Source organism: Coffea eugenioides, chromosome 3 (assembly GCF_003713205.1).
Source record: "Coffea eugenioides isolate CCC68of chromosome 3, Ceug_1.0, whole genome shotgun sequence".
NCBI lineage: Eukaryota > Viridiplantae > Streptophyta > Magnoliopsida > Gentianales > Rubiaceae > Coffea > Coffea eugenioides.
This window is the reverse complement of record NC_040037.1, coordinates 3,129,912-3,150,550: the sequence shown is the minus strand read 5'-3', so window position 1 is coordinate 3,150,550 and position 20,639 is coordinate 3,129,912. Positions and strand designations below refer to the sequence as shown.

Here is a 20,639-nt window from a genome sequence, read left to right as displayed (position 1 = left end):
GGTCGCAATGTAAAGCTCCATAACCAGCACATTGCTAATAGTCCAAATTCTGAATGGCAATTTCCAATTTAAGACAGATAAAAGGCACTAGCAAGCTTACCCCTCACTAATCAAGTTGAGAGCCAGATTCACCAAAAAAGTTTGTGAAAAGCCTAGCTTTTCGAGTGTGGATGTCAGAGAGGTATATGGATGCTGCACACTCAGCTCAAAATTCAAAGTCATCAATATCATTTGCTCTGCCTCAGTAATCCGCTCTCGATATTGTTCAAACCAATCCTGTTCAGAATCAATCATAAGTGAAGAATATCAGACAAAGTAGTACTTGCAGGCTTCATAATCAGCAAAAACTACCAAATCTACAGAAAAACATAGTTTAGCAATACTATGAGCGACTCTCACTGACCCAAGCAAACGTGAGAGAGAGAGACTTACAACAGGAAGTGTATAGGAGAGAAAAGCAAAATCCCTGTTGTGGAGAATTTCACATGATGCTCTCAGGACATTGTTAAGAGGACGAGGTGTCTCCTCTGACTTTGCAGCAAGAAAAAGAGCAGCAGTAGCAATCAACTGTGGCAACATACAATCAGGAATGAGCATATTTTGCTTTCTATCAAATTTGCAATACATAAAATACATAACCACTTCTGGAAAAACCAAAGTTATAATATACAGGCAGATTTACAATATTCAAATATGACGAGGAAGATAAAGTGCAGCAAGGAACTCCTATCTATAAGTATCCAGGTTCTGAAGCTCAATTTGAATTAGCCAAAGCCAATTATCTCTTCAAAAAGAGCTATTTCATCCTTTCAAAATTCACTCCACTCTATTGGCGAAAGAGACATGCCAGATGCCTTTTTGCCAAATGGCGATTTATTGAAAAGCCTTCAGTATATATAACGGGAACTCTGCTACCATTTGGTTAACTGAGCCCTTGAACATCATTCTGGAAAGAGACATACTAAATCAAATCCTAACCAGGAAAAAATTTTGCACTTACAAATCTATCATGACAAGCATGTGATCGTCGAACAAAGAAGCGGTGACACAGAACCATAGCAGTCGCAATGGTTGTTTGTGGCCTGCAATCACAAAGTGCACAAAAATTTCCTTAAATAAAACTTATATAGAAACAATTCAGTGAACAGATTCAAAAGCACTGGCGATAACTGGACAAGTGAGAACAATTCTTGGAAGTAGATCCTAGTACAATCACATAACCACATGAAAGCAAGAGCAGAGAGAGCTTACAGCTCTAGCTGGAGTCCAAGATTCTGTAAGAAAGCACAATATGAGTACCGCAGATGAGTTTCATGCTTCGCATCAATACCATCCTTCCTTGATGGAGAGAACCTCTCAATTTCATCTCTCGACATAAATAACACATCATCATCATCCTCAAAAATTGACCGATCACGCTTAGGGGAAGTAGGGTAATGGACATTTACATTAGACCTAGTGGTCGGAGCAACAGCTAAATGGCTGCCGTATGCCGAAGAGGCTTGACTATAGAAGGTGCTGTCATTTGAAGAGAAATTCCCATAAATGCTTGGCCATTTAGAGGGAATCTTATCATGAACATAGGGTTGTTGGTAAGACCTGCCAGTGTCTTCCCAAGTAGAATTCGAAAACTTTCTCCTCTTCAAAGAAGGGGCACCTTCAGGCTTAGCATAATACTTGTTATTGTAGTTGTACACCCTACAATTTCTGGAGAAGTCATGCCGATCACCATAGTTCCTCATGTAATTAAAATCTCCATTGAAGTGGTGATTGTAGTCAGCAGTAACAGCTGAGCTGGTAGAAGTATCATTGTGTCTGTTACCATAGGACATGGAGTCACCATAATAAGGACCACTTTGTCCATAATGGTAAGTTTGTGCAAGAGTCATGATTCCTGTTCCATTTTACCAAATCAAAGAAACAAGTTAGAATTGTTCCAAGACACAAAATGTTCAGAACTCGTTAATGAAATCCAATTCAGCTTCAAAAGTTGCATCAATTGGCTGTTCGAACCACAATCTTAAGCAGGCAAAAAAGTTTCGGGACCAAATATGCCCAGCCTTTAATGTTTGTGTTCCTTGTCATAGAATGAGAGTTCCATTCTTACAATCCCCGTCCCCCTTCAGCATTTCGGCTTCCCAATCCTCAATATAAGGTTTATAAAGTTTCCAAGGAAGAAAACGTTGCATCGACAAAAGATACACATCGAAGACCGACTTTATAAGCTCGGCAAGAAAAAAAAGAAATTCACTACTCTCTATCTTTATTCTCATCTTAACAACATCCAAGACCCAATTTATATTCCAATATAATTTTAACAAAAAACAATATACCACATATCTAGAAAAGTTTATAGATAGCTAATTTCTTGAAACAGCGAATTCAACAGCAACTTAGCTATTTCAAATTCAACAAAATTACAAAACCACAAAAGTCAAATTATTGACAAAAAGAGGACAACTTTTTCCTCTAATCAGAGCTAAACAAAAAACTCCAAGATCGAAGCAATTAGAAAAGCATGTAAAAACTTTGCCTTAAAAAATTTAAAAGTTTTTAACTTTTTTTTGTAAATCTAGGTTCACTGAAATATACCAGAAAAATTTAAAAAACAATAATCAAAGATAAATGAAGGTGATGAATATCTTTACCTGATTATGCAGAGAGGCAGATCGAAAGACGCCGTAGTGGAAAAAATTGCCAGGTTTGATATTAGGGGTCGCGATTGAATGGTTCTGCCGGGAACTTGGGGGAAGCGGTGAAGTCAGGAAAATAATTTTATGAACTGAAGAAAAATGTAGGAGACAATTAGACGTACAACTTCAACAACCCATTTTGCTTCTTTTCAAATTGTCCTTGAGTCCCCAAATTTTTAACAAAATCCGCTTTACGCTACAGCATTTTCTTAATTTATTGGTAGGCTTAGTAAATTCCTCATGAGATCTATGAAGCTTGGAGATAATTAGCAGGACTGAATAGTGGGTATGATGGGCTTGAAGCTTTCATATTTTGGGTTCCTAATAAGAGGTGACGGGGCCTCTGAAACCATTCTGGCTAACGCTCGAGCCCAAACAGCCACGTAGGTCCAATCAGGGCTCTCCCACCTCTACCTTTTCCAGCTGGCACTTAGCCTCCTTCTCTTAAGACCTTGTTCTTGCTTGCAAAATCTGATTATCAAAAGTGTGATTACAAGAATAATTAGAACCAACAAAAAATTTAATTGATTATAAATTTTAGGATTTTTCGACTATTAAAAAATTTATAATTTAAATAAAAAAATGAGAACATCAGAGAAATTGATTTTTAATCAGTTAAAATAATTCACTGAGATTAAGTCTTGAGTATGATTCTAATATGTGTATTTTCATACATCCAACTGTCAACACACAGAGACAAACTGTAGAAGTAATTTGCGTAAATAACAAATTAGCTTCAAGAGCTATATGTAAATCACAGATGTAATCAAATTTTCAGCCGTTCAATGCACGTGCTAGCAACATATTTTGGTCGCAATTACTTGGTTCAAATTTTACCCTGCCCCAATTCGGCAACCGCGCCTCTCAAAAATGAAGAGAAGAAGGTTAAGAAGCAAAATTTGTACGAGTCTTCACGAGGTAAATATCAAGGCTGCTTAGGCGGTTTATTATTATTATTGTTATCAAACTTGTTTGATAATAGCAGTAAGAGTTGAATCAGACACGAACTGTTCGGAGTCCGAATGATTGGTCGTTGTTCTAACGGACAGAAGATTACTAGATTAATTAGAAGACAAATAGTCTACTTCTAAGTTGATCTAATATGACAATTTTACACTATAGATCCTTTCGTTTCTAATTTTTGTCTCGAAATTACCTTCTCTCTTCTTTGTCTTGCGTTTTTACAGTTGTCACGTGTATTGATGCATTGATAACTCAATGCAAACTGATAACAAACTCGATCAATAAGTCAAAGATTTGCTTGACTTGTTGATCGAGTTTATTTTCAGTTTGCTTGAATTATCAATGCATCAATACACGTGACAGTTGTACAAGTACGTGACAAACGGGGACAGAACGTAATTTCGAGACAGGGGATTCTAAAAACAGATCCTTTACTTGAGGATTGTGCATCTGAATTTTAAATATAGGGCGCGTTTTGGAAGATGCAATTAACTTAAAATCGATGCTTCAGTCGCACGTGATACTGTTCAATTCTCCCAAAATTAAAGTCCAAGATTGTCCTTAATAATATAATTTCTTAAAGCAAATATCCAATTAATCCAGATGATGTGCATAATTAGATCACCTTTAATTGTCTTAACTGTAAACAGGCGTAGCTGATCCCTTTTCAGCTTTCATGCATGCATGTGATCGATGCCTGCTAACTGGTAACTCCTGTAGTTTTAGAGTACGCCCTGCATTTTGCTCTGATGCAGCCGATACACCTGACAACTAGACAAATTTAATTTTAGTTACTAACGAACGGAACCAATTTTGTCCGTCTCGTCCCAGTGCCACTAAAATGAATACTAGGAATATTAGCGGCAGGATGAACCGCCAATTGCAGATTAAACATATATTATGGAATATTAGTAACCATTCTCCATAAGAGTACTTCGTGTTGTTGGGCAAATATTGGTTATTACAGCAAGAGATATACTATATGCAAAAGGCCGTCATTTTAAATGAAGCGTTGAGCGGAAGCACAAATTCATCTGAACAAATTCTAATACTCAGTAGAATTGTGTGGCATCTTTTTTGGCTGCTTTTTTGTACAGCGGTACAATTGATGCAAGGTCATTAAAAAGAAAAAAATTCGTTTCACCTGCTCCCTTTTTCGTCCTCTTTTCTTTCATGATAATCCTGAAAAAGGCAGCACCACTGGATGTCCCGGGCTTCCAAGCTAGCTAGTGATGGCCCAATGAGGATGGGAGATGATCAGTTCACATCTGAGCCGAAGTTGGCTTCCAAAATGTTTGAACAACTCCTCCAAGGCATGAATCAAGCCGAGTGGGAGTACAATTTGTCAAAAGGAAAGGGAGGGAAAAGAAAACTAATAATAGTACTCCATTGTTACAGAAACAAAACAGCTAAACAACTAGTACATGCTCAGAGATCAGAGCTGATCTAGCTAGCATGTAATCTATTACTCCAATATTATCTACAGTAAAAATTGGCGGAGGCACCGTATTATATATAAGAAATGGTCGAACTGGCCCTTTCAAGCTCTGTGTACCACCAACTTTTTAAATTGGAAGCACGTGATACCAAATTATATGCAATCAAAAACGCCACTGCGTACGACTGTAGCTAGCAATAGTAGAACTAGATCGGGACGTGCAGGCAATTTAGTAAGAAAGATGTGTAAAGAGAGGGACGTTTCGAAGTTGAATCCCATATGGTTTGTGTCTATGACCCATCAAAAAAATTTGAGATCTTCTGTAAAGCTGTAGAAATATAAATGCCCTCTTTCTTTATCATTCAGCTCTTTAAGTCTTATATATATACATATATGTATATACTTGGGTAGTACTACAAATTTGTCCTATTTTTTGGACCCTTTATGAGAACCCCCTTTCAAGAAAATTATTTGATGTGTTTGTATTATGTTTGGATACCAAATTTTTTCAAAAAATTTTTCACTTGCATCATAAATACATTTTTCAATCCACCTTTTTATATTACCAACCACCTTTTTATCTCACATACATCACATCACAAAAAGTGTTACAGTAATTATTATTTGAAATAATACTCTATCCAAACAATTTTCTTTTCTTTTTTGTGAAAACCTATTGCATTTTTGTGCTACTTTCCTGTCCAATGTGATGCAGAAATATATAGATTTTTGTGCAACTCAATGACCACCTGTCATCTGCTTCTTGGCCAAATATGGATCCTATGCATTCTGTATAAAAAAAAAAGGACGAAAAGAAAATGAAGGAATCAACCACTGGGCTAATGACTCCGTAGGTAGGTGAGGGTTCAAACCTCACCTGCAGCGAAAAAAATCTAAGGGCTGTGCCATAGCACTCCCGTGATCTAGTTGGGTCTGCATACCCACTAGCCCCTACCACAGCCTTCTTAGGTTCCCCCTCTCCCTAAATTAGGATAGAATAAGTTTTACAAATGTATCGTTACTGACAAAAAAAAAAAAAAATGAAGGAATCGAGGATGAAGATTAATAATAATGAAATTGCAGAACCCTTTTAGCTGAAAAACCGAATTCCAACGTTGGATGCCGTTTGGAGCTTATTTCATCATAATAACTGAAATCTTATAGTTTCAAATCGATCTGTCCTGTGAATTTTTTTTATTCAAGACAGTAGTATTTTCACAGTGACACGAAAATTAAAAGAAAAGACAGAGCAAAGGATATGTAAACATAAATGAAGGGAAAGTCTCATAAAAATTTAGTATGTTCAAAGTTTGAATTGTAGATATGAGTGGACTTGGTGCTAGAAGAACCAGCTAACTTTCCACCTTGGCATTCTTGGACGGGATATAAGAAAACTGTTTAAAGTGATGACTTTCATTCATTTCTACCCAAAAAAAAAAAAGATGACTTGCATTCAAACTAGTTAATTCCATCAACAACTAAAATGAATCTACTATTGAGAACCCTATCCATCTCTTCAAGCGTAGGAAAAACAGGATAAGTATGAGATTTGTCCATAGTTAGACTAGCTTACGGCTACTAGCTGCTAGCTTGCTAAGTGCCAATTGTCAATAGACTACGTTACATTTTTGCTAGAATTGGTTACAAGAAACAAATCTTTAGAACAGATCCGATTCATTTCAATGCGGCATCTCAAACTAGGAATCTGCTACCATCCCAAATGATTAGAACCACACCTCCTTATCTATTTTAAAACTAATATATAAAGAGAAGAAGCTGGTTTTCAATTGTAAATACATCTCCTATTGTTGTATTATAGATATTGACCCAACAAACTTAGCAGGAGTAACAAAATTACACTAAAATAGGCATAATTAAGAATCCTAATATGCACTCAGCATATAATGAACGGTTCCACGTGTAGAAATTGGTACCACCCGCCTTAGAACTCGTACAATCTACACAAGTACAATCATCTAATGCATGAAATCACAAATCTTGAATTTTGCATTAAGGTAGTTTGATATTCTATTGCTAGACAAAAAAAAAAGACTTTTATTTTTTTTTTCCCTTTGGGTAACAAACAGCTAGACCAAAATAACTATTTTTAGTATTTCGTGTCGTCCTCCCCATGTGCCCATTATAAGGCGGACCAAATGTACTTCCTCCAACCTCTCTTCTTCCCTACTTCCCATCCCATCCCATCCCATCCCTCAGCACACCCCACAGCCCTACCCTCCCTCTCAGTACTCTCTGCTGGTCGAGGATGTAGACACAAAAAGATGGGGAGGAGAACACACAGCCACCCCAAGTCTAACACCCTCCCCTCCTCACCCACCCACTCCTTCTCTTCTTCTTCCTCCTCTGACTTCGAATTCACCATCTCCCTCTCCCCTCGCAAGGCCTCCTCCAACCTCTGCCCGGCCGACGAGCTGTTCTACAAAGGCCAACTCCTCCCCCTCCACCTCTCCCCCCGCATCTCCATGGTTCGAACGCTTCTTGCATCCTCCTCCACCTCCTCCTCCTCCGATACTACCACCACCGCTTCCCGTGACTCCACCGGCAGCTCCAATGACTCCCACTCCTCATTTTCAAGCGATCTCATCCTCTTGGCCGACTGCGACTCATCGCGGCCGAGCTCCGTCGCGGAGGAAGATGAATTCAGGCGCATCACCAACATGAATAGCAGCAGCTTCTATCACGGCCAGGGGAATGCGTCTTCTTCATCCATCAAGAAGACCAAATACTTTTCCCGTCTCTCACGGTTCTCTTCCGTGTTCCGCAAGGAATCATCCAAAGCCCGTCATCAAGAATCTTACAATCCATCTGGGCCGTCGGGATCATCATCTTCCTCAGTCAAACGAATGAGTACAACCGCCAAAGAAGTCATACGTAAGTATTTGAAAAAAGTGAAGCCTTTGTACGAAAGGCTATCGCAAAAGCAGCAGCAGCAGCAGAAGATGGCAGGAATGATGGGAACGAGAATGGCGAGTTCTTCAGCAAACGTGACTCTTTGCATGAAACCAGATGGATCTGTGAAAGAAGCGGATCATATCAGCTACGCATCCCTTCTTCCTAATGGGAAAAAAGAGATGAATAACAATGCAACTATTGCTCATTCTTTTTCGGGGAATTTAAGGTATCCGAGGAGGAGGAGCTGCGTGTCAAGTTGTCCATCATCAATGAGGTCATCACCAAGCCATTCTGGGATACTATGTAAGACAGCTTTCACCCCCCCTATGACTTCTAAGTCCTATTCTCATGATAATTCAACAATGGAGGAGTTGCAGAATGCCATCCAAGGTGCAATCGCTCATTGCAAGAACTCCCTGCTTCAGAACAAGACTATGGTCAGTAATGAAATTTAGAACGTATTATATTAATTAGGAGGTCGTGAGGAAGAAGTATAAGCAAAAGAAAAAGAGAAAAATTTTGTGTGTTTTTTAGTTTTTCGATCTAAGTGAGTACTTATATTGACAGCAACTGCAAAAAAATAAAAAATAAAAATTGACCTTAATTTCTTCTTAACTTCAGTTTAATGTTATACAGTAAGTTGCATGTGATGTTGGTAGTACATTATGGAACAATCATTTGGATCTTTCTCTTTGTTTTTATGCCTGAAGTGTTGGAGTTTGTGAAAAGTGTGTGGTGTCTAGGAATTCTTGAAATCTGAGTTGTGTTTGGCTTGAAATTTGGATTCTGTTCGATACCAATCAGTAATGTGATCCTTCGATTCTCTTTTAATCTGGTTCAATTATACTTCTAGTTGCTCGAACATGAAAAGGTGGGGGAATTGGTACATTTACAGTTATGAGAGTTGAATGCAAGATAGTAGTAATTGGTACAATTGGTTAGCCAAGCTGTTTTAATCATTTTTGGTACCGTATAGTTCCAGTTCTTGTTCGACGGTCCATCGATTCGCTAACTTATAATGGGGGTTGGGGTTTTGACCTTATACTACTATTAATTCTTCCATCCTATTCCTATTCCTATTGCTACTCGTAGATGATGAGAATCTTACATGTGCGCTTAGGATAGATTAAATGTAAATACAGCCTTTTTCTGGTAGGATAAGACGGTGACATTTATGGCGGGGGCAACTCTGAAGTTTCCATACGATATTTGCAAAAATATCTGTACTGTAGTCCATGGTCCATGGTACCATATACATTACATTTCAATTTGAATTTGTCCGACATGGAGATAACTAGTAGTACTATTATATTCTTTTTCCACTTACGCATACATCCACGATCCACCACACCACGAAAAGCAATATTACATTACATTGGGTAATTTTATATACATCGTTAATATATATACTGTTAAAGTTGGATGGATGACACAGGAATAAATTTTTAAACTTTAAATTTATTATATATTATATTTATATATCTGATGATGTGTATGACTGACAGGCATATAAGATTATTTTATAACATTATACCACTTAAACTTTCATGATCAAAGCCGATTGTACAAAACATAATTTATCAATTGGAGTTGAAAATGTTTCATAGGATGAAACCAAAAATATCCTTAAATCAAGGGAAAATCACCTAAACCATTGACTAATGAAGTCTTTACAATAACTTACTCCAAATTGACAATTTTTTTAATTAGTTCCATGATCGATTAGTAATTTATATTAATCATAATCATATGATTGGTTTACTAAGCAACGAGTTTCATCATGTTCTGTGTAGATGTCGCAGTCCTTCTTGTGATGCCTATCCTATCCTATGTTGCTTTGGCCCTCGAACAAACATAGTCCGGCAGAGACTTTTTTTTTTCTTTTTCTCTTTTTTGAAAAATGCTACCTGCATTATCATTTTTGTTAATCATGCTCTCACTATCATTTTAATAATATAATTTTTATTTATTAAACTATATGATAAAATAAATAATAAAAATGCAAATACTGAAAAATAAAATGTAAATAACATTTTCTTTTTTTTTTTTGGTTCAAAAGTATTATGTAAACATAGTTACAATGCGGGATCATCATGTGGGGCAATTCGCCAATGTACAAAAGCGTGTGATAATCACAGTTGAGTAGTTGAAAACCACATTCAGCTATTCTACGAGTAAGATCCATGTCTATTCTAGGTACATAGCAGGCAGCGGCTAATTAAAGTATTAAATTTGCAACTGGTTTTGTTCTAAAGTCAGTCGTTTTTTCGACAAGGTCTTCAACCTCTCAGCTAGAGTTCAGAATCACAACCTCAATATAAATGCAGAAGATTAGAGCACTTCACATATGCACTTCACATATACTCCACAGAAGTACACAAGTTCAATTCCAAAATTAGTGTATTCAATTCATGGTTCTATATTTGCAATTAACAAATGTAATTTAACAATAAAGCGCCCACTTTTGTCCTATTTGTTGGTAAATACTTGAGTAGACTCGATCTATGCAGATCATATGATCTAAATTTTGCAATACCATCTCACTAATTCAAGAACTGAAGATGTGGCAAAATTTGGATTGCATGATCCACAAAATTAAGTCTATAGAAGTTTTTACCCTATTTTGTATGATAATTTGTTGAGTCCTCGCTAACTCAATTAAAACTAATCTACTGAATAATAAACTAGAACTATTATATTTTCCTTTGATTTGTAAAGAATGTTAAATTGTCATACCTAAGTTTATCTTTAGTACAAGAACTTATGAAGAAACTTATTAGATGAGAACCTACGTTCGGATTTTGTTGGTAAATGTTGTCGACTGATAGATAGACATGATAGAAGGATAAATCCACAGCTTGAGTAAGCAATATTATCTGTAGGTCCGAATAACATCTGGCAATTAGCCCATTCAATCAACGGGAAGCATTAATAACAAGCCAGAAATTTTTTTAATCTTTTTGCAATATAATCTAGTGGTTGATGTATGATGGGGGGTTTCTTAGGTAGCATATCATTGCATGTACTTTGCAGTGTACTGTGTTATCGGCCCACTCGACCACAACGTCACCCTAATTTTGCCCTTCGACTTGTTCCATTCGATGAGACTAGATAATTGCCAAAATTTCTTTTTTTTTCCGTAAGCAATTGCCAAACTTTATTGATAAAAGGATTGTTATCAATCAGTATTTTAAGCCCCCACGTGAATGGGCGGGTGGTTGGCGCCTCTTCCTCGGGACCGTTAGGTCCTGGGGTCGAACCTCCGCAGCAACATCGGCTTCTCCGTGCATTTAACGTGCTAGGTCCTGGTTGGGGCGCCGGGCTGGGCCGAAGTGGGATTAGTCGGGCCGCCTTTACGGACTTGACCCGGACACCCACTCCGTCGACAAAAAAAAAAAAAAAAAAATCAATCAGTATTTTAAGGGACCATTTATACGCATTTTTTTTTCATTTAAGCTTAATTTTACTTTGTATCGTTCAACTATATTTAGACTCTTATTCTAGTCCTTAAATTTTAAAATAAGACACTTTAGTTCTTACAATATAAAATTAAGTAAAATTATTGATAGAAACAAGACAATTTTTACACTTTAAAGACTAAAGTGAAACAGTATTTATACTTTAGAAACTGTGTATATTTTATAAACTACAGCAAGACATATTATATACTTTAAGCAATAAAGTGTCCAACTTTAAAGTTTGAAAATCGAAGTTAGATTTTGAATATAGTTAAAGAGTATAAAGTGAAATTAACGCTTTTTGATCTACAGTGTACAAATTTACGTATATATGTAATTACCGTTTGTCTTGCATTTTGACACTATTTAATTTGTGTTTTCTCAAAAAAGTCAATGTTCAAAATCCCATTTAGCTAGTACCAATTCTAAGAGCATTCGTTAAACAAAAATGGCATCACATTCGTCTAAATGAATGTCCAATCGTTCATAGTAAGCTTGCCACTGAAAAATCAATATCCATGTACGTGACTGAACCTAAAAACGCTACAAAACATTCCACACAAGTTTGTTGACACATGTAACTAATCACCCAAAAGGATTGTACACCATTCCCATTTGAGGGGTTGAGAGAGATAGAGGTTAGATTGTCAGTTGCCATATATGCAAAGATGTAATTGGTCAGTATTACTATATTCTATTTGAAATTTATTATGTGGTTGACAACTTGAGATGCGAATCAAATCAACAAGTTTGGTTCAGTGGATAGAAACTTCCAAGTGGTCGGCTTGCTAGAAACTCCTTCAAACAGGATTTGTTATTTTGCCTTTTTCATAACTCTGTTTCTGATAGACTGCACTAATAAAGTAGTTGAAGTAGAAGCTAGCAACGCCAGCTAAATGTAACAATTTTCTCGACTAAACTCTTTTATACTGATTTATTTAGATGGGGCAAAGGAATGACATCAGATACTACAGAGTCAATTCGTTCGACTCGGGAATACTCGTTCCATAGGGAAACGAATGTAGTATTACAAAGATTAGGAGTACAATAAAGATTTTTTTTTTTTGGGGGTTTGGGGGAGGGACGCAATGACATTCGAAACACCTTGCTTTGATCACATGTATGTATGTATGTATGTATATATGTATGTATCCTACTATTCTAAATGTCCACCTCGTTCTTAATGTATGATAGTGCAGGAAAGACGGAAAATATATGAAAGAATTTATTGAAAAACTAAGCACTAATAAACTTTTGAGATTTGGATCAACGCCATCGAAGAAGTCCTCCTTTGGACTGTAGGTCAATCTAATCCCTCTTTAGCCTATAGGTTGAGAGTTTAAATTTCACATATAATAAAAAAATTTCAAAAATAGTGTCAAAGTATTTCTTTAATCTAGTCCCTCTTTGAATGGTAAGTCGAGAGTTCAAACTCCACTTGTAATAAAAAAAAAATTTAAAAAGCAGTAATACATTGGGTATACTAAACACTTACAGGTGGATAGTTTCATTTTAATCTTGTATTCTTTGAAAAAAAAAAGAAGAAGGAAAAGGCAGTTAGTTACGTGTTAAAGAGTCTGTTTGGAGTTTGGACATTGGTAGATTCGTGTCAAACAGCAAGAGAGTTCCACATGGCAATCAAATGGTACAGGGGATGTGACATTGTCACATGCGTGCTTTTAACGTTGCACTATTGACGTGGTCCTCCGTCCTCTCAACCCGTGCACATTGCATGTAAAGCGGCTTTGATCACTGAAACTCTGCAATGATTTGCGCCATCGCCATCCTTCATCGTCTGCTGCAGTACTAAAGCACTCAATACTTTTCTTTTTTTCTTTTTTTTTTTTAACTCGCCTGAATCACCGCCAAATCAGATAAATATACTATATACCTATATAAATTTGAAAGAATCACATATTGTGTTAAAATGATGAAACGCTTAACTTTCTATCCACCAAAATTTGGACTATTGATAAAACGCTTACCTATTTTCTGATCCCAGCATCATTATTGACTTCTTTAACCCCTTCTCTTTTCATCAACATAAATTTTATTTACCTCGTCATCTTTAAGAAAGATAGATCGTAACCCCTAGTGATAGATAAATCTACTTTCTAAATGTATTTAAACAATATAGATTAACAAGTACTACACCAAGGCAAGTGGTAATGGACGTACCCAAAAGAAAAAAAAAAAAACTGTTTAGTGTTTAGTTGCCCACGTAACTTCAAATTATTATTGTTCGAGGCAACAAGAGTGGTAAGTACGTTTCTTGTCCGAATTCCAGATGTCGTAACGTTACTATCAAATTTAACTCGTGTTTTTTCCCTTCTCCCTTAGCTTTTGTGGTCCGCTATTCTGAATTCTGATACTGCTTCATCATAAAAGAAAGTAGCGTCCAAAATTTGAAGTGGTAGACCAAATCGTCCTTTTCGATTTAACAAGCAAAAAGTTCAAAGAGAAATCCAACTTGGCAAGTTCTGATTAAGTGACCAGATTTTCAATGCTCGGGAATAGTAGTGATTATATGTTTGCCAAGTGGAAAGCTACCATCAAATCGTGTAAACATCTTGTACTATTTAGCCTAGAGGAAGAATGAGCGTGGTAGTAGTAGTAACGTAAACGTATATTTCATTGACAATCCAACAAATGGTTGCTACAACGAACTAATCTTAATCTTAAACTACAGGGGAAGAAATCAAGAAAGCAACTTTGATCCAATCTCTAAGATACTAATTTTAGGTGTGCACAAATTCTTCTGCTAGTGTCATCGGTCATTTCAGAGCTTTTCAATTATAGATATAAGTGTGCAAAATCGAAAAATTTCGATTTATCAACCGAATTCGAATTGAATTCAAAATTTTTGAAATCGGTAATTTCGAATTGAAATCGGATTTTTCTATTTCGAATTATGCAAATTTAATTTGAATTCGGTAATGAAATTTTTCAAATCGAAAATTCTGATTTTGAAATCGAAATTCAGAATTTCTATTTCGATTTCAAATTCATTTTTCATATATATATATATATATATAATATTTATATATATATATGTAATATAACATTTATATAATAATAATAATAACAATAATAATTTTTATATTCCTGAATTCGGTGAAATCGAAATTTATCGAATTCCGAATTGAATTTGAAGTGAATTCAAATTCAGAGTTGGTGAATTCGTATATATTTACTTAAATATTTAAATATAGATATATAGATACTTAGATTATACTAAGAATTTAAAATTGAATTAAATTAATAATAAAATATAAATTTAAAATTCATAAGAATTCAAATTCTTAATTATAATTATTATAAGATATCTTTATTTATAAATAATAATAACAGGTACAAATAATAAATCGAGGCACCCATTCTATGATAACTTTCAGCTTTCCCTCTATTTTTGTGCCTTTAGTAGGCCTAGTATTTCCGGCAATTGCAATGGCTTCCTTATCTCTTCATTTTCAAAAAAATAAGATTATTTAGATCCGATGGGACCCAATATCTTCCATTTTTTCAAAAACTTAGATTTGTATCATAGCACGGACATATATTTAGTAGAATATGGTATAATATGTAATTTTTGCCGAACATAAAGGAAAGAACTCTTATGCCTGCATAAACACGATATATGGTTAAATAAATTCTAGGTGTTTTCAAATCGATCAGGATCGCCGGATGGCTGAAATAGAAAGTCAGCGGATCTGTATGTACAGTGGGATCATATGAAGAGTATGCTATTATTTTAGATTTAATCAAGTTGATGAATTACTCCAAAAGGTTCACACCAAACTAGTGCTAGTTGATGAGAGTTACTTCGGAAACAAAAAAAGTAAAGTAAAAAAATTTCATTGAAAATTCAGATGTCAAAATTTCGATTTCAAAGTTTCGAATTATTGATTTTGATTCCGATTCACACCCTAATTATAGATGCTTTTGTGAAGAAAAGGAAAGACGGATCAAGATTTGGTGTTTGCGTGAAATTGTGGTTAATCTACAGATATAGCATCATGAATTCTGGTAGTGATTTGATAGGTTTACCAAGAATTAATTGCTGAGCAGAGCACGAGACGTCAATCCAAACATGCGATGTCTGATCTGATTAGCCGCCTTCATGAGGCTAGTTTTGAGTTTCGGGTGTGCTTGTAATTTGTAAACCTTCTGATCCGTCACAGCCGGGCAGCCCGTCCAATTCAACTGTTTGGGCTAACGGTTGGATTCTAGGGTGGACACCTGCTGATGGAGAAGCTTTCGAGTTTCATCTGAAGCAAAAGCAATTCCTATTAAGCAATTAAAGTTAGAGGTGGAAAAGGAATTAAGCTACTAGATATTTAAACTGCATTTTACCTGCTGTGTAGTTCAATTTTGGTTTGAGTTTCACTCAATTAGTTTAAAATTTTAAATTTTCATGTACAAAATTTAAATTACTTAATTTCAAATCGATAAAAGCTCATTTGAAATTGATTTTATAGTTTCAAGGAGCTTATCTCGAAAACGTCTTTTCAAATTCCTATAAACTCTTATTTATTTGACATCTAGTCGATCCTGTACAAACACGTGTCCTAAAATATTTTGGCAAACGGGTTTGTTTGGATTGTGAATTATTAGAGATATTTTTACTGTAACACTTTTTGTGATGTGATGTATGTGAGATAAAAAGGTAATTGGGAAGATAAAAAGGTGTGTTGAAAATTGTAATGATGATGTAAGCAAATATATTTTGGCAAATAAACCGCAATCCTAATTGTTCACATCGTACCATTTTTCTCTTCTTCTTTTGAAAGTGGTCTTTCAAAATATTATTTACGCTGAAACCATGGATCTAATACTTGTTAAAATACTTTTTGAGCTTTTAAGATACTATTGATGCCATAATATCATTCCACTAAAGTCATAATATTATAATTTTTTATAAACAAAATAATATTGTCAAGAGTTGGGGCAACTAATGGAGCATATAAACACTAGTTAAATAGATATTTAAACTATAGCCCCACATTTTTTTTTTTTTTTAAAAAAGCATTGAAGTAAATAAATCGGCTTATTTTATTTTATTTTTTTCATTCTAGGATGCTTTTTACGTTGTGTGTGATCTCCTAACTTCGATCTCCCGACAAAGTCATTTACTGGGCAGAGTCTAGACATGCTTTTGTTCGAATTAACATCGATGGAGGAAATCCAATGAAATCATTTAATTTTAACAATTGAAAAGATGAGATTTGACCAAAATACTAAATATTTTGACATAATTTCAATAAATTCTGATTACTTCTTGTACATTTTTTCTTTTTCTACAAACAATTTGTATTAGTAAAGTTAGAACATGCTGATTATTTTTTCTTTGGATATGAATTTTTTGTTTTAATCATGGATGTGAATATTCCACCATAATTATTCCTAATTTATGGTTGGTTTTTATAGAATCAAGAAAATTTTCCTTGCATTCGTTTCATCAGCATTAGTAGCATACTAGTATGTTATCCTTCATGTTTGCTAAATTCAGACAGTTTTTAATTGTCTCGAAGTTCTTTCTTCAGACTGAAAACTCTTTCTTTATTTCGTCTCAAATAAGTATCTCAACCTTTTCTTCCTCTTTGTTTAAGCAATTGTGGTACCCCAAACACAGGACGGGAATCTCAATATATACTAAGAGAGACAACTGAACGGCTGTAGATAAAATTATAGGAACTCTATCATAAACAGCTGTTGGAAGTTTGAACGACGGCAGAAGCATCTAAAAGCTTAAGTTAGTTAAGGTTTCAAGACTTCACGTTAACAGCTAGACTTTGCCTAAAACCAGGCTCTCAACTCTCCCAAGACTCCCATAATTTCCTCCAAAATCAAATGCAAAATGCCCCCCCCCCCCCCTCCCATAAACAATCACATTCTCAGAAACACCTCTACATTTTCCCAAAAACATTTGAGTTCTTTACTTTTTACTGGATCGATTGGTCCCTCTTAAAACCGTGTACATTGCAAATGTGAATTAGTGGTACATTTTCAGTAGCCTGATGAAGAAGTGGTCCCTTATCTGCAACCAAGTACATTACTAAATTCACTGAATCGAAGTACTAAGCTCGTATAACCTCACAGGTGTTTGTCATGTTCATCTGCAGTTTGCTGTCAACATTAGTTGCCTTTCGTGTGCTGGACAATTCTGTCAAAACCATCAATTTTCCTTGCTATGGCCTATTATGTGGTTGATTCTAGAAATTATTGATGTAAGAGGCCTACAAAAAGAGTTGCATCTGAATCCTCTCCTGATGCACAATGTTCCTTTTTTTTTTTTTTGTCGCAACGATAATATTTGTATAAACTATTCTAGTCTAGTATACGGGAAGGGGAAGCCGACGAAATTTTCTCGTCGGAGGAAGCCACAGTTAAGTAGCAAGATGGGAGGCAAGGATTGAACCTTGACCTCCCAACAAATACTATTGATTCCGGATTAGGGATGACTAATGTCACATCCTAATAGAATAAATAATACGTGTCAAGAGGGCTAAAATGGATTCATAATTGATGTTACAATGCCGGAAATTGCTAATGCACGACATGATGATTGTATCCAGCATTACCAGCCTACTTGAATAAATGAGATTCTCAGTTTGTTGTTATAGGTTAATAGGCTTTTATCCTATGCTGTGATGTCTTTGAATTCTTCTGATTATCAAATTAAGGAGTGATTTTATAGGCTCTAAGAATAAAGGTAATTGCATGATTTATACAAATCTTGAACAGGATTCACTCTATGTTGATTAGCTGTCTTGATTAAATAATTAAGAGCCCTTCAAATCTTAATGCAGGCTTTTCAAGAACTGGACATGATATCTACCACTTGCAAATATTTCGAACTGACAAGAATACCATCCCCAGGTCTGGAAGTAACACCATGCAGCATTGAAGAACTGAACATCATTTCTTGAGGGCATAGTTGCCAAGAGAAGATTCTATGATCAGTAGATATCCTTAATGGCTTTGATTTAAGGGGGAAAACACAGCCGCACACTCACATGGGGATCAAATTAGGCTCATGTGCCCACATGCCTAGGACTTCTCCCACGTTATTATGATCTTTGTAAGCAGGGTCAAAGAACTAAAGCTTACCTTTCTTTGACCGATGAAATCACTAATCTATTGCCAATTTGCTAATTGCTATAGAGAACCCTATAATTACATCCTGTTTTAGAGTCTCTTATCTCTCTCTTAAATCCATGAAGGTGAATGACTCAGCCTAATCCAATCTTTGTACTTTGAGGGCCGATAATGGACTTTTCCAGACCTTGCAGCTAAAGACCAAGTATGCATGTTCTGATAAAAGGACGCTTGCAAGATTTGGAGGATACAAATCAGTACACTGCAAATATGGACTTCTGTCCTTGAAAGGCTAAAAATTTTATCTTCTGGAAAAGAATTAAAAATGTAACAAGCATGGCAAACTGGAGCTGTATAAAATCCAAAATGCTTGAAATCTAATCCTGGAGCCAGAAAGATCCATGAAGGCCACAACCCACAAGTACAGTAAATAGCCAATTGCAGAGAGCTTTTGTCTTTTAGTTCCCAAAGGCGTGTCCATGTGCTGTTCCCATATTCTAAATACAACCAAAGCTCAATTGTTTCAACTTAACCAGACCAATTGGTTTTTTATATTCTCACCGTCCAGACATTTACCAGCAATTACAAACAAAACCTGGGATTAAATATACGAAAGAACCTTTTCAAGCACCCCTCCTCTTTATAAAGCACCCGAACTCATGCAAGTTAAACATAACTCAGTCACTTCTAGTTCTCCCTCTTCTTTCTGCTGCAGCAGTTAACTAACATAAGTATGGTTTCTCTAGAAGCCTTTCAGGCGACCTCCGCGGCCCTTGAGCCAACCTCAAGCCCCAGAATTTCTTTCTCTGCTGATTTTCTTGATGACAGAAATTTTATATCTATTAGTCCAAAACCTCCCCCAGAAAAGGAGCGTGAAAAGGCAAAAGATATTAAAGAGAAGACGCGTAATGCAGAATTTGAGTTTCTCTCAAACAATTTAACCAGTGATTCCATGATTACTGCTGACGAGTTGTTTTTTGAGGGCAAGTTACTCCCGTTTTGGCAAATGCATCATGCCGAAAAGCTTAACAAGTTGAGCCTTAAAACTGAACAACCTGAAGAGGGAAGAGATGAAGCAGATGTGATCAACAAAGAAGAGCCAAGAATTAGCTGGTTCCTTGATGATGATCCGTCTCCTAGGCCACCTAAGTGCACTGTTTTGTGGAAAGAGCTACTAAGGTTGAAAAAACAACGGGCTTCATCTTTGTCACCATCTTCATCTACTTCCTCTTCTTCCTCCTCCTCTTCGGGTTCTCTTGCTGATATGCATCCAGCAGATGGAAGCAAAGAAAGTGCAGTAAATAGACAGAAGCATGTGAAGAGGATTAAGAAAGGGTTGGAGAGGACTAGATCAGCTAGCTTAAGAGTTAGACCTGTTATTAATGTGCCAATTTGCACACAGGGAAAGAACAGTGCACTCCCTCCTCTGTTTTCCATCAGGAAAGGAAGATTAGAGAGGTAGAAAACGGGGAAGAGGAATAGTACTATTTTGTTGTTGACTTGTAGAAAGAGTGAAATATTTTTTTCTGTTCTCATTTTTGTATGCTATCTTGTGTGACGTTTAGACTAATTTCTCTTCAAGTGCATCTGTTGAATTATATTCTAGATGCTGACTTAATATCGTGCAATGCAATATGAATTAGTTCCATCTTTTTCTGCTTTCTTTCGTTCTGTAGTTCTTCAAGTAAAATCTATTTCTTCCTGAAGAGACAGAATACCAGATTTCCAATTTTTTTAAAGATGTTTCTGAGGGATAATTTTCCGGCTTTACCTCAAATGTCAACAGGAATCTAATCGAGAGTATTAGTCTAGCAGTTAGCCCTGAAAATAATTTCAATAATAGAACTAATTACGTTTGCTGGCACAAGATAAGAGGTTGCCTACTCAGGAATACTAAATCTTTAATCCGTCTTCTTTTATGAACTCTTGGGCCAGTTCAATGCAGAAAAAGATGTTCTTAGTTTCTCTCTCTTCTGCAAAGATGCCCAACATTAGCATTGCTCCCGCACTGGTCTTACCAAAGCATCTTTTGTTTCCATAGCAAATGAATCAAGACCAAGAACGATATCAAAATCT

At 35.9% G+C, this 20,639-nt stretch overlaps 3 protein-coding genes across 3 annotated transcripts; 2 read left to right on the top strand and 1 right to left on the bottom strand.

The window, feature by feature from the left end:
• Window positions 1-9: 9 nt before the first annotated feature.
• Window positions 10-2,787, bottom strand: LOC113765419 (cyclin-T1-3-like). Its single transcript, XM_027309588.1, has 5 exons — window positions 2,649-2,787; window positions 1,252-1,894; window positions 1,001-1,082; window positions 433-567; window positions 10-276 (listed from the first exon to the last, which is right to left on the bottom strand). The coding sequence occupies exons 2-5, from the start codon at window positions 1,887-1,889 to the stop codon at window positions 97-99; spliced, it is 1,035 nt and encodes a 344-aa protein (XP_027165389.1). The 5' UTR covers window positions 1,890-1,894; window positions 2,649-2,787; the 3' UTR covers window positions 10-96.
• A 4,470-nt stretch (window positions 2,788-7,257) lies between these two features.
• LOC113765384 (probable membrane-associated kinase regulator 1) lies at window positions 7,258-8,830 on the top strand. Its single transcript, XM_027309541.1, has one exon. It carries the CDS (start codon window positions 7,377-7,379, stop codon window positions 8,460-8,462), a length of 1,086 nt encoding a protein of 361 aa, XP_027165342.1. The 5' UTR covers window positions 7,258-7,376; the 3' UTR covers window positions 8,463-8,830.
• Window positions 8,831-19,201: 10,371 nt separating this feature from the next.
• Window positions 19,202-20,133, top strand: LOC113766904. The gene has a single exon (XM_027311065.1). The coding sequence runs from the start codon at window positions 19,297-19,299 to the stop codon at window positions 20,023-20,025; it is 729 nt and encodes a 242-aa protein (XP_027166866.1). The 5' UTR covers window positions 19,202-19,296; the 3' UTR covers window positions 20,026-20,133.
• The last annotated feature ends 506 nt before the right edge of the window (window positions 20,134-20,639 follow it).

Bases quoted from the DNA above. Each gene is read 5' to 3' on its own strand.
- LOC113765419 (XM_027309588.1), bottom strand. From the start codon at position 1,889: ATGACTCTTGCACAAACTTACCATTATGGACAAAGTGGTCCTTATTAT. The intron at 1,083-1,251 runs GTAAGCTCTCTC...TTGTGATTGCAG, and splicing joins CTTGGACTCCAGCTAGAGCT to GCCACAAACAACCATTGCGA. The intron at 277-432 runs GTAAGTCTCTCT...GATTCTGAACAG, and splicing joins TCTCCTATACACTTCCTGTT to GATTGGTTTGAACAATATCG.
- LOC113765384 (XM_027309541.1), top strand. From the start codon at position 7,377: ATGGGGAGGAGAACACACAGCCACCCCAAGTCTAACACCCTCCCCTCC.
- LOC113766904 (XM_027311065.1), top strand. From the start codon at position 19,297: ATGGTTTCTCTAGAAGCCTTTCAGGCGACCTCCGCGGCCCTTGAGCCA.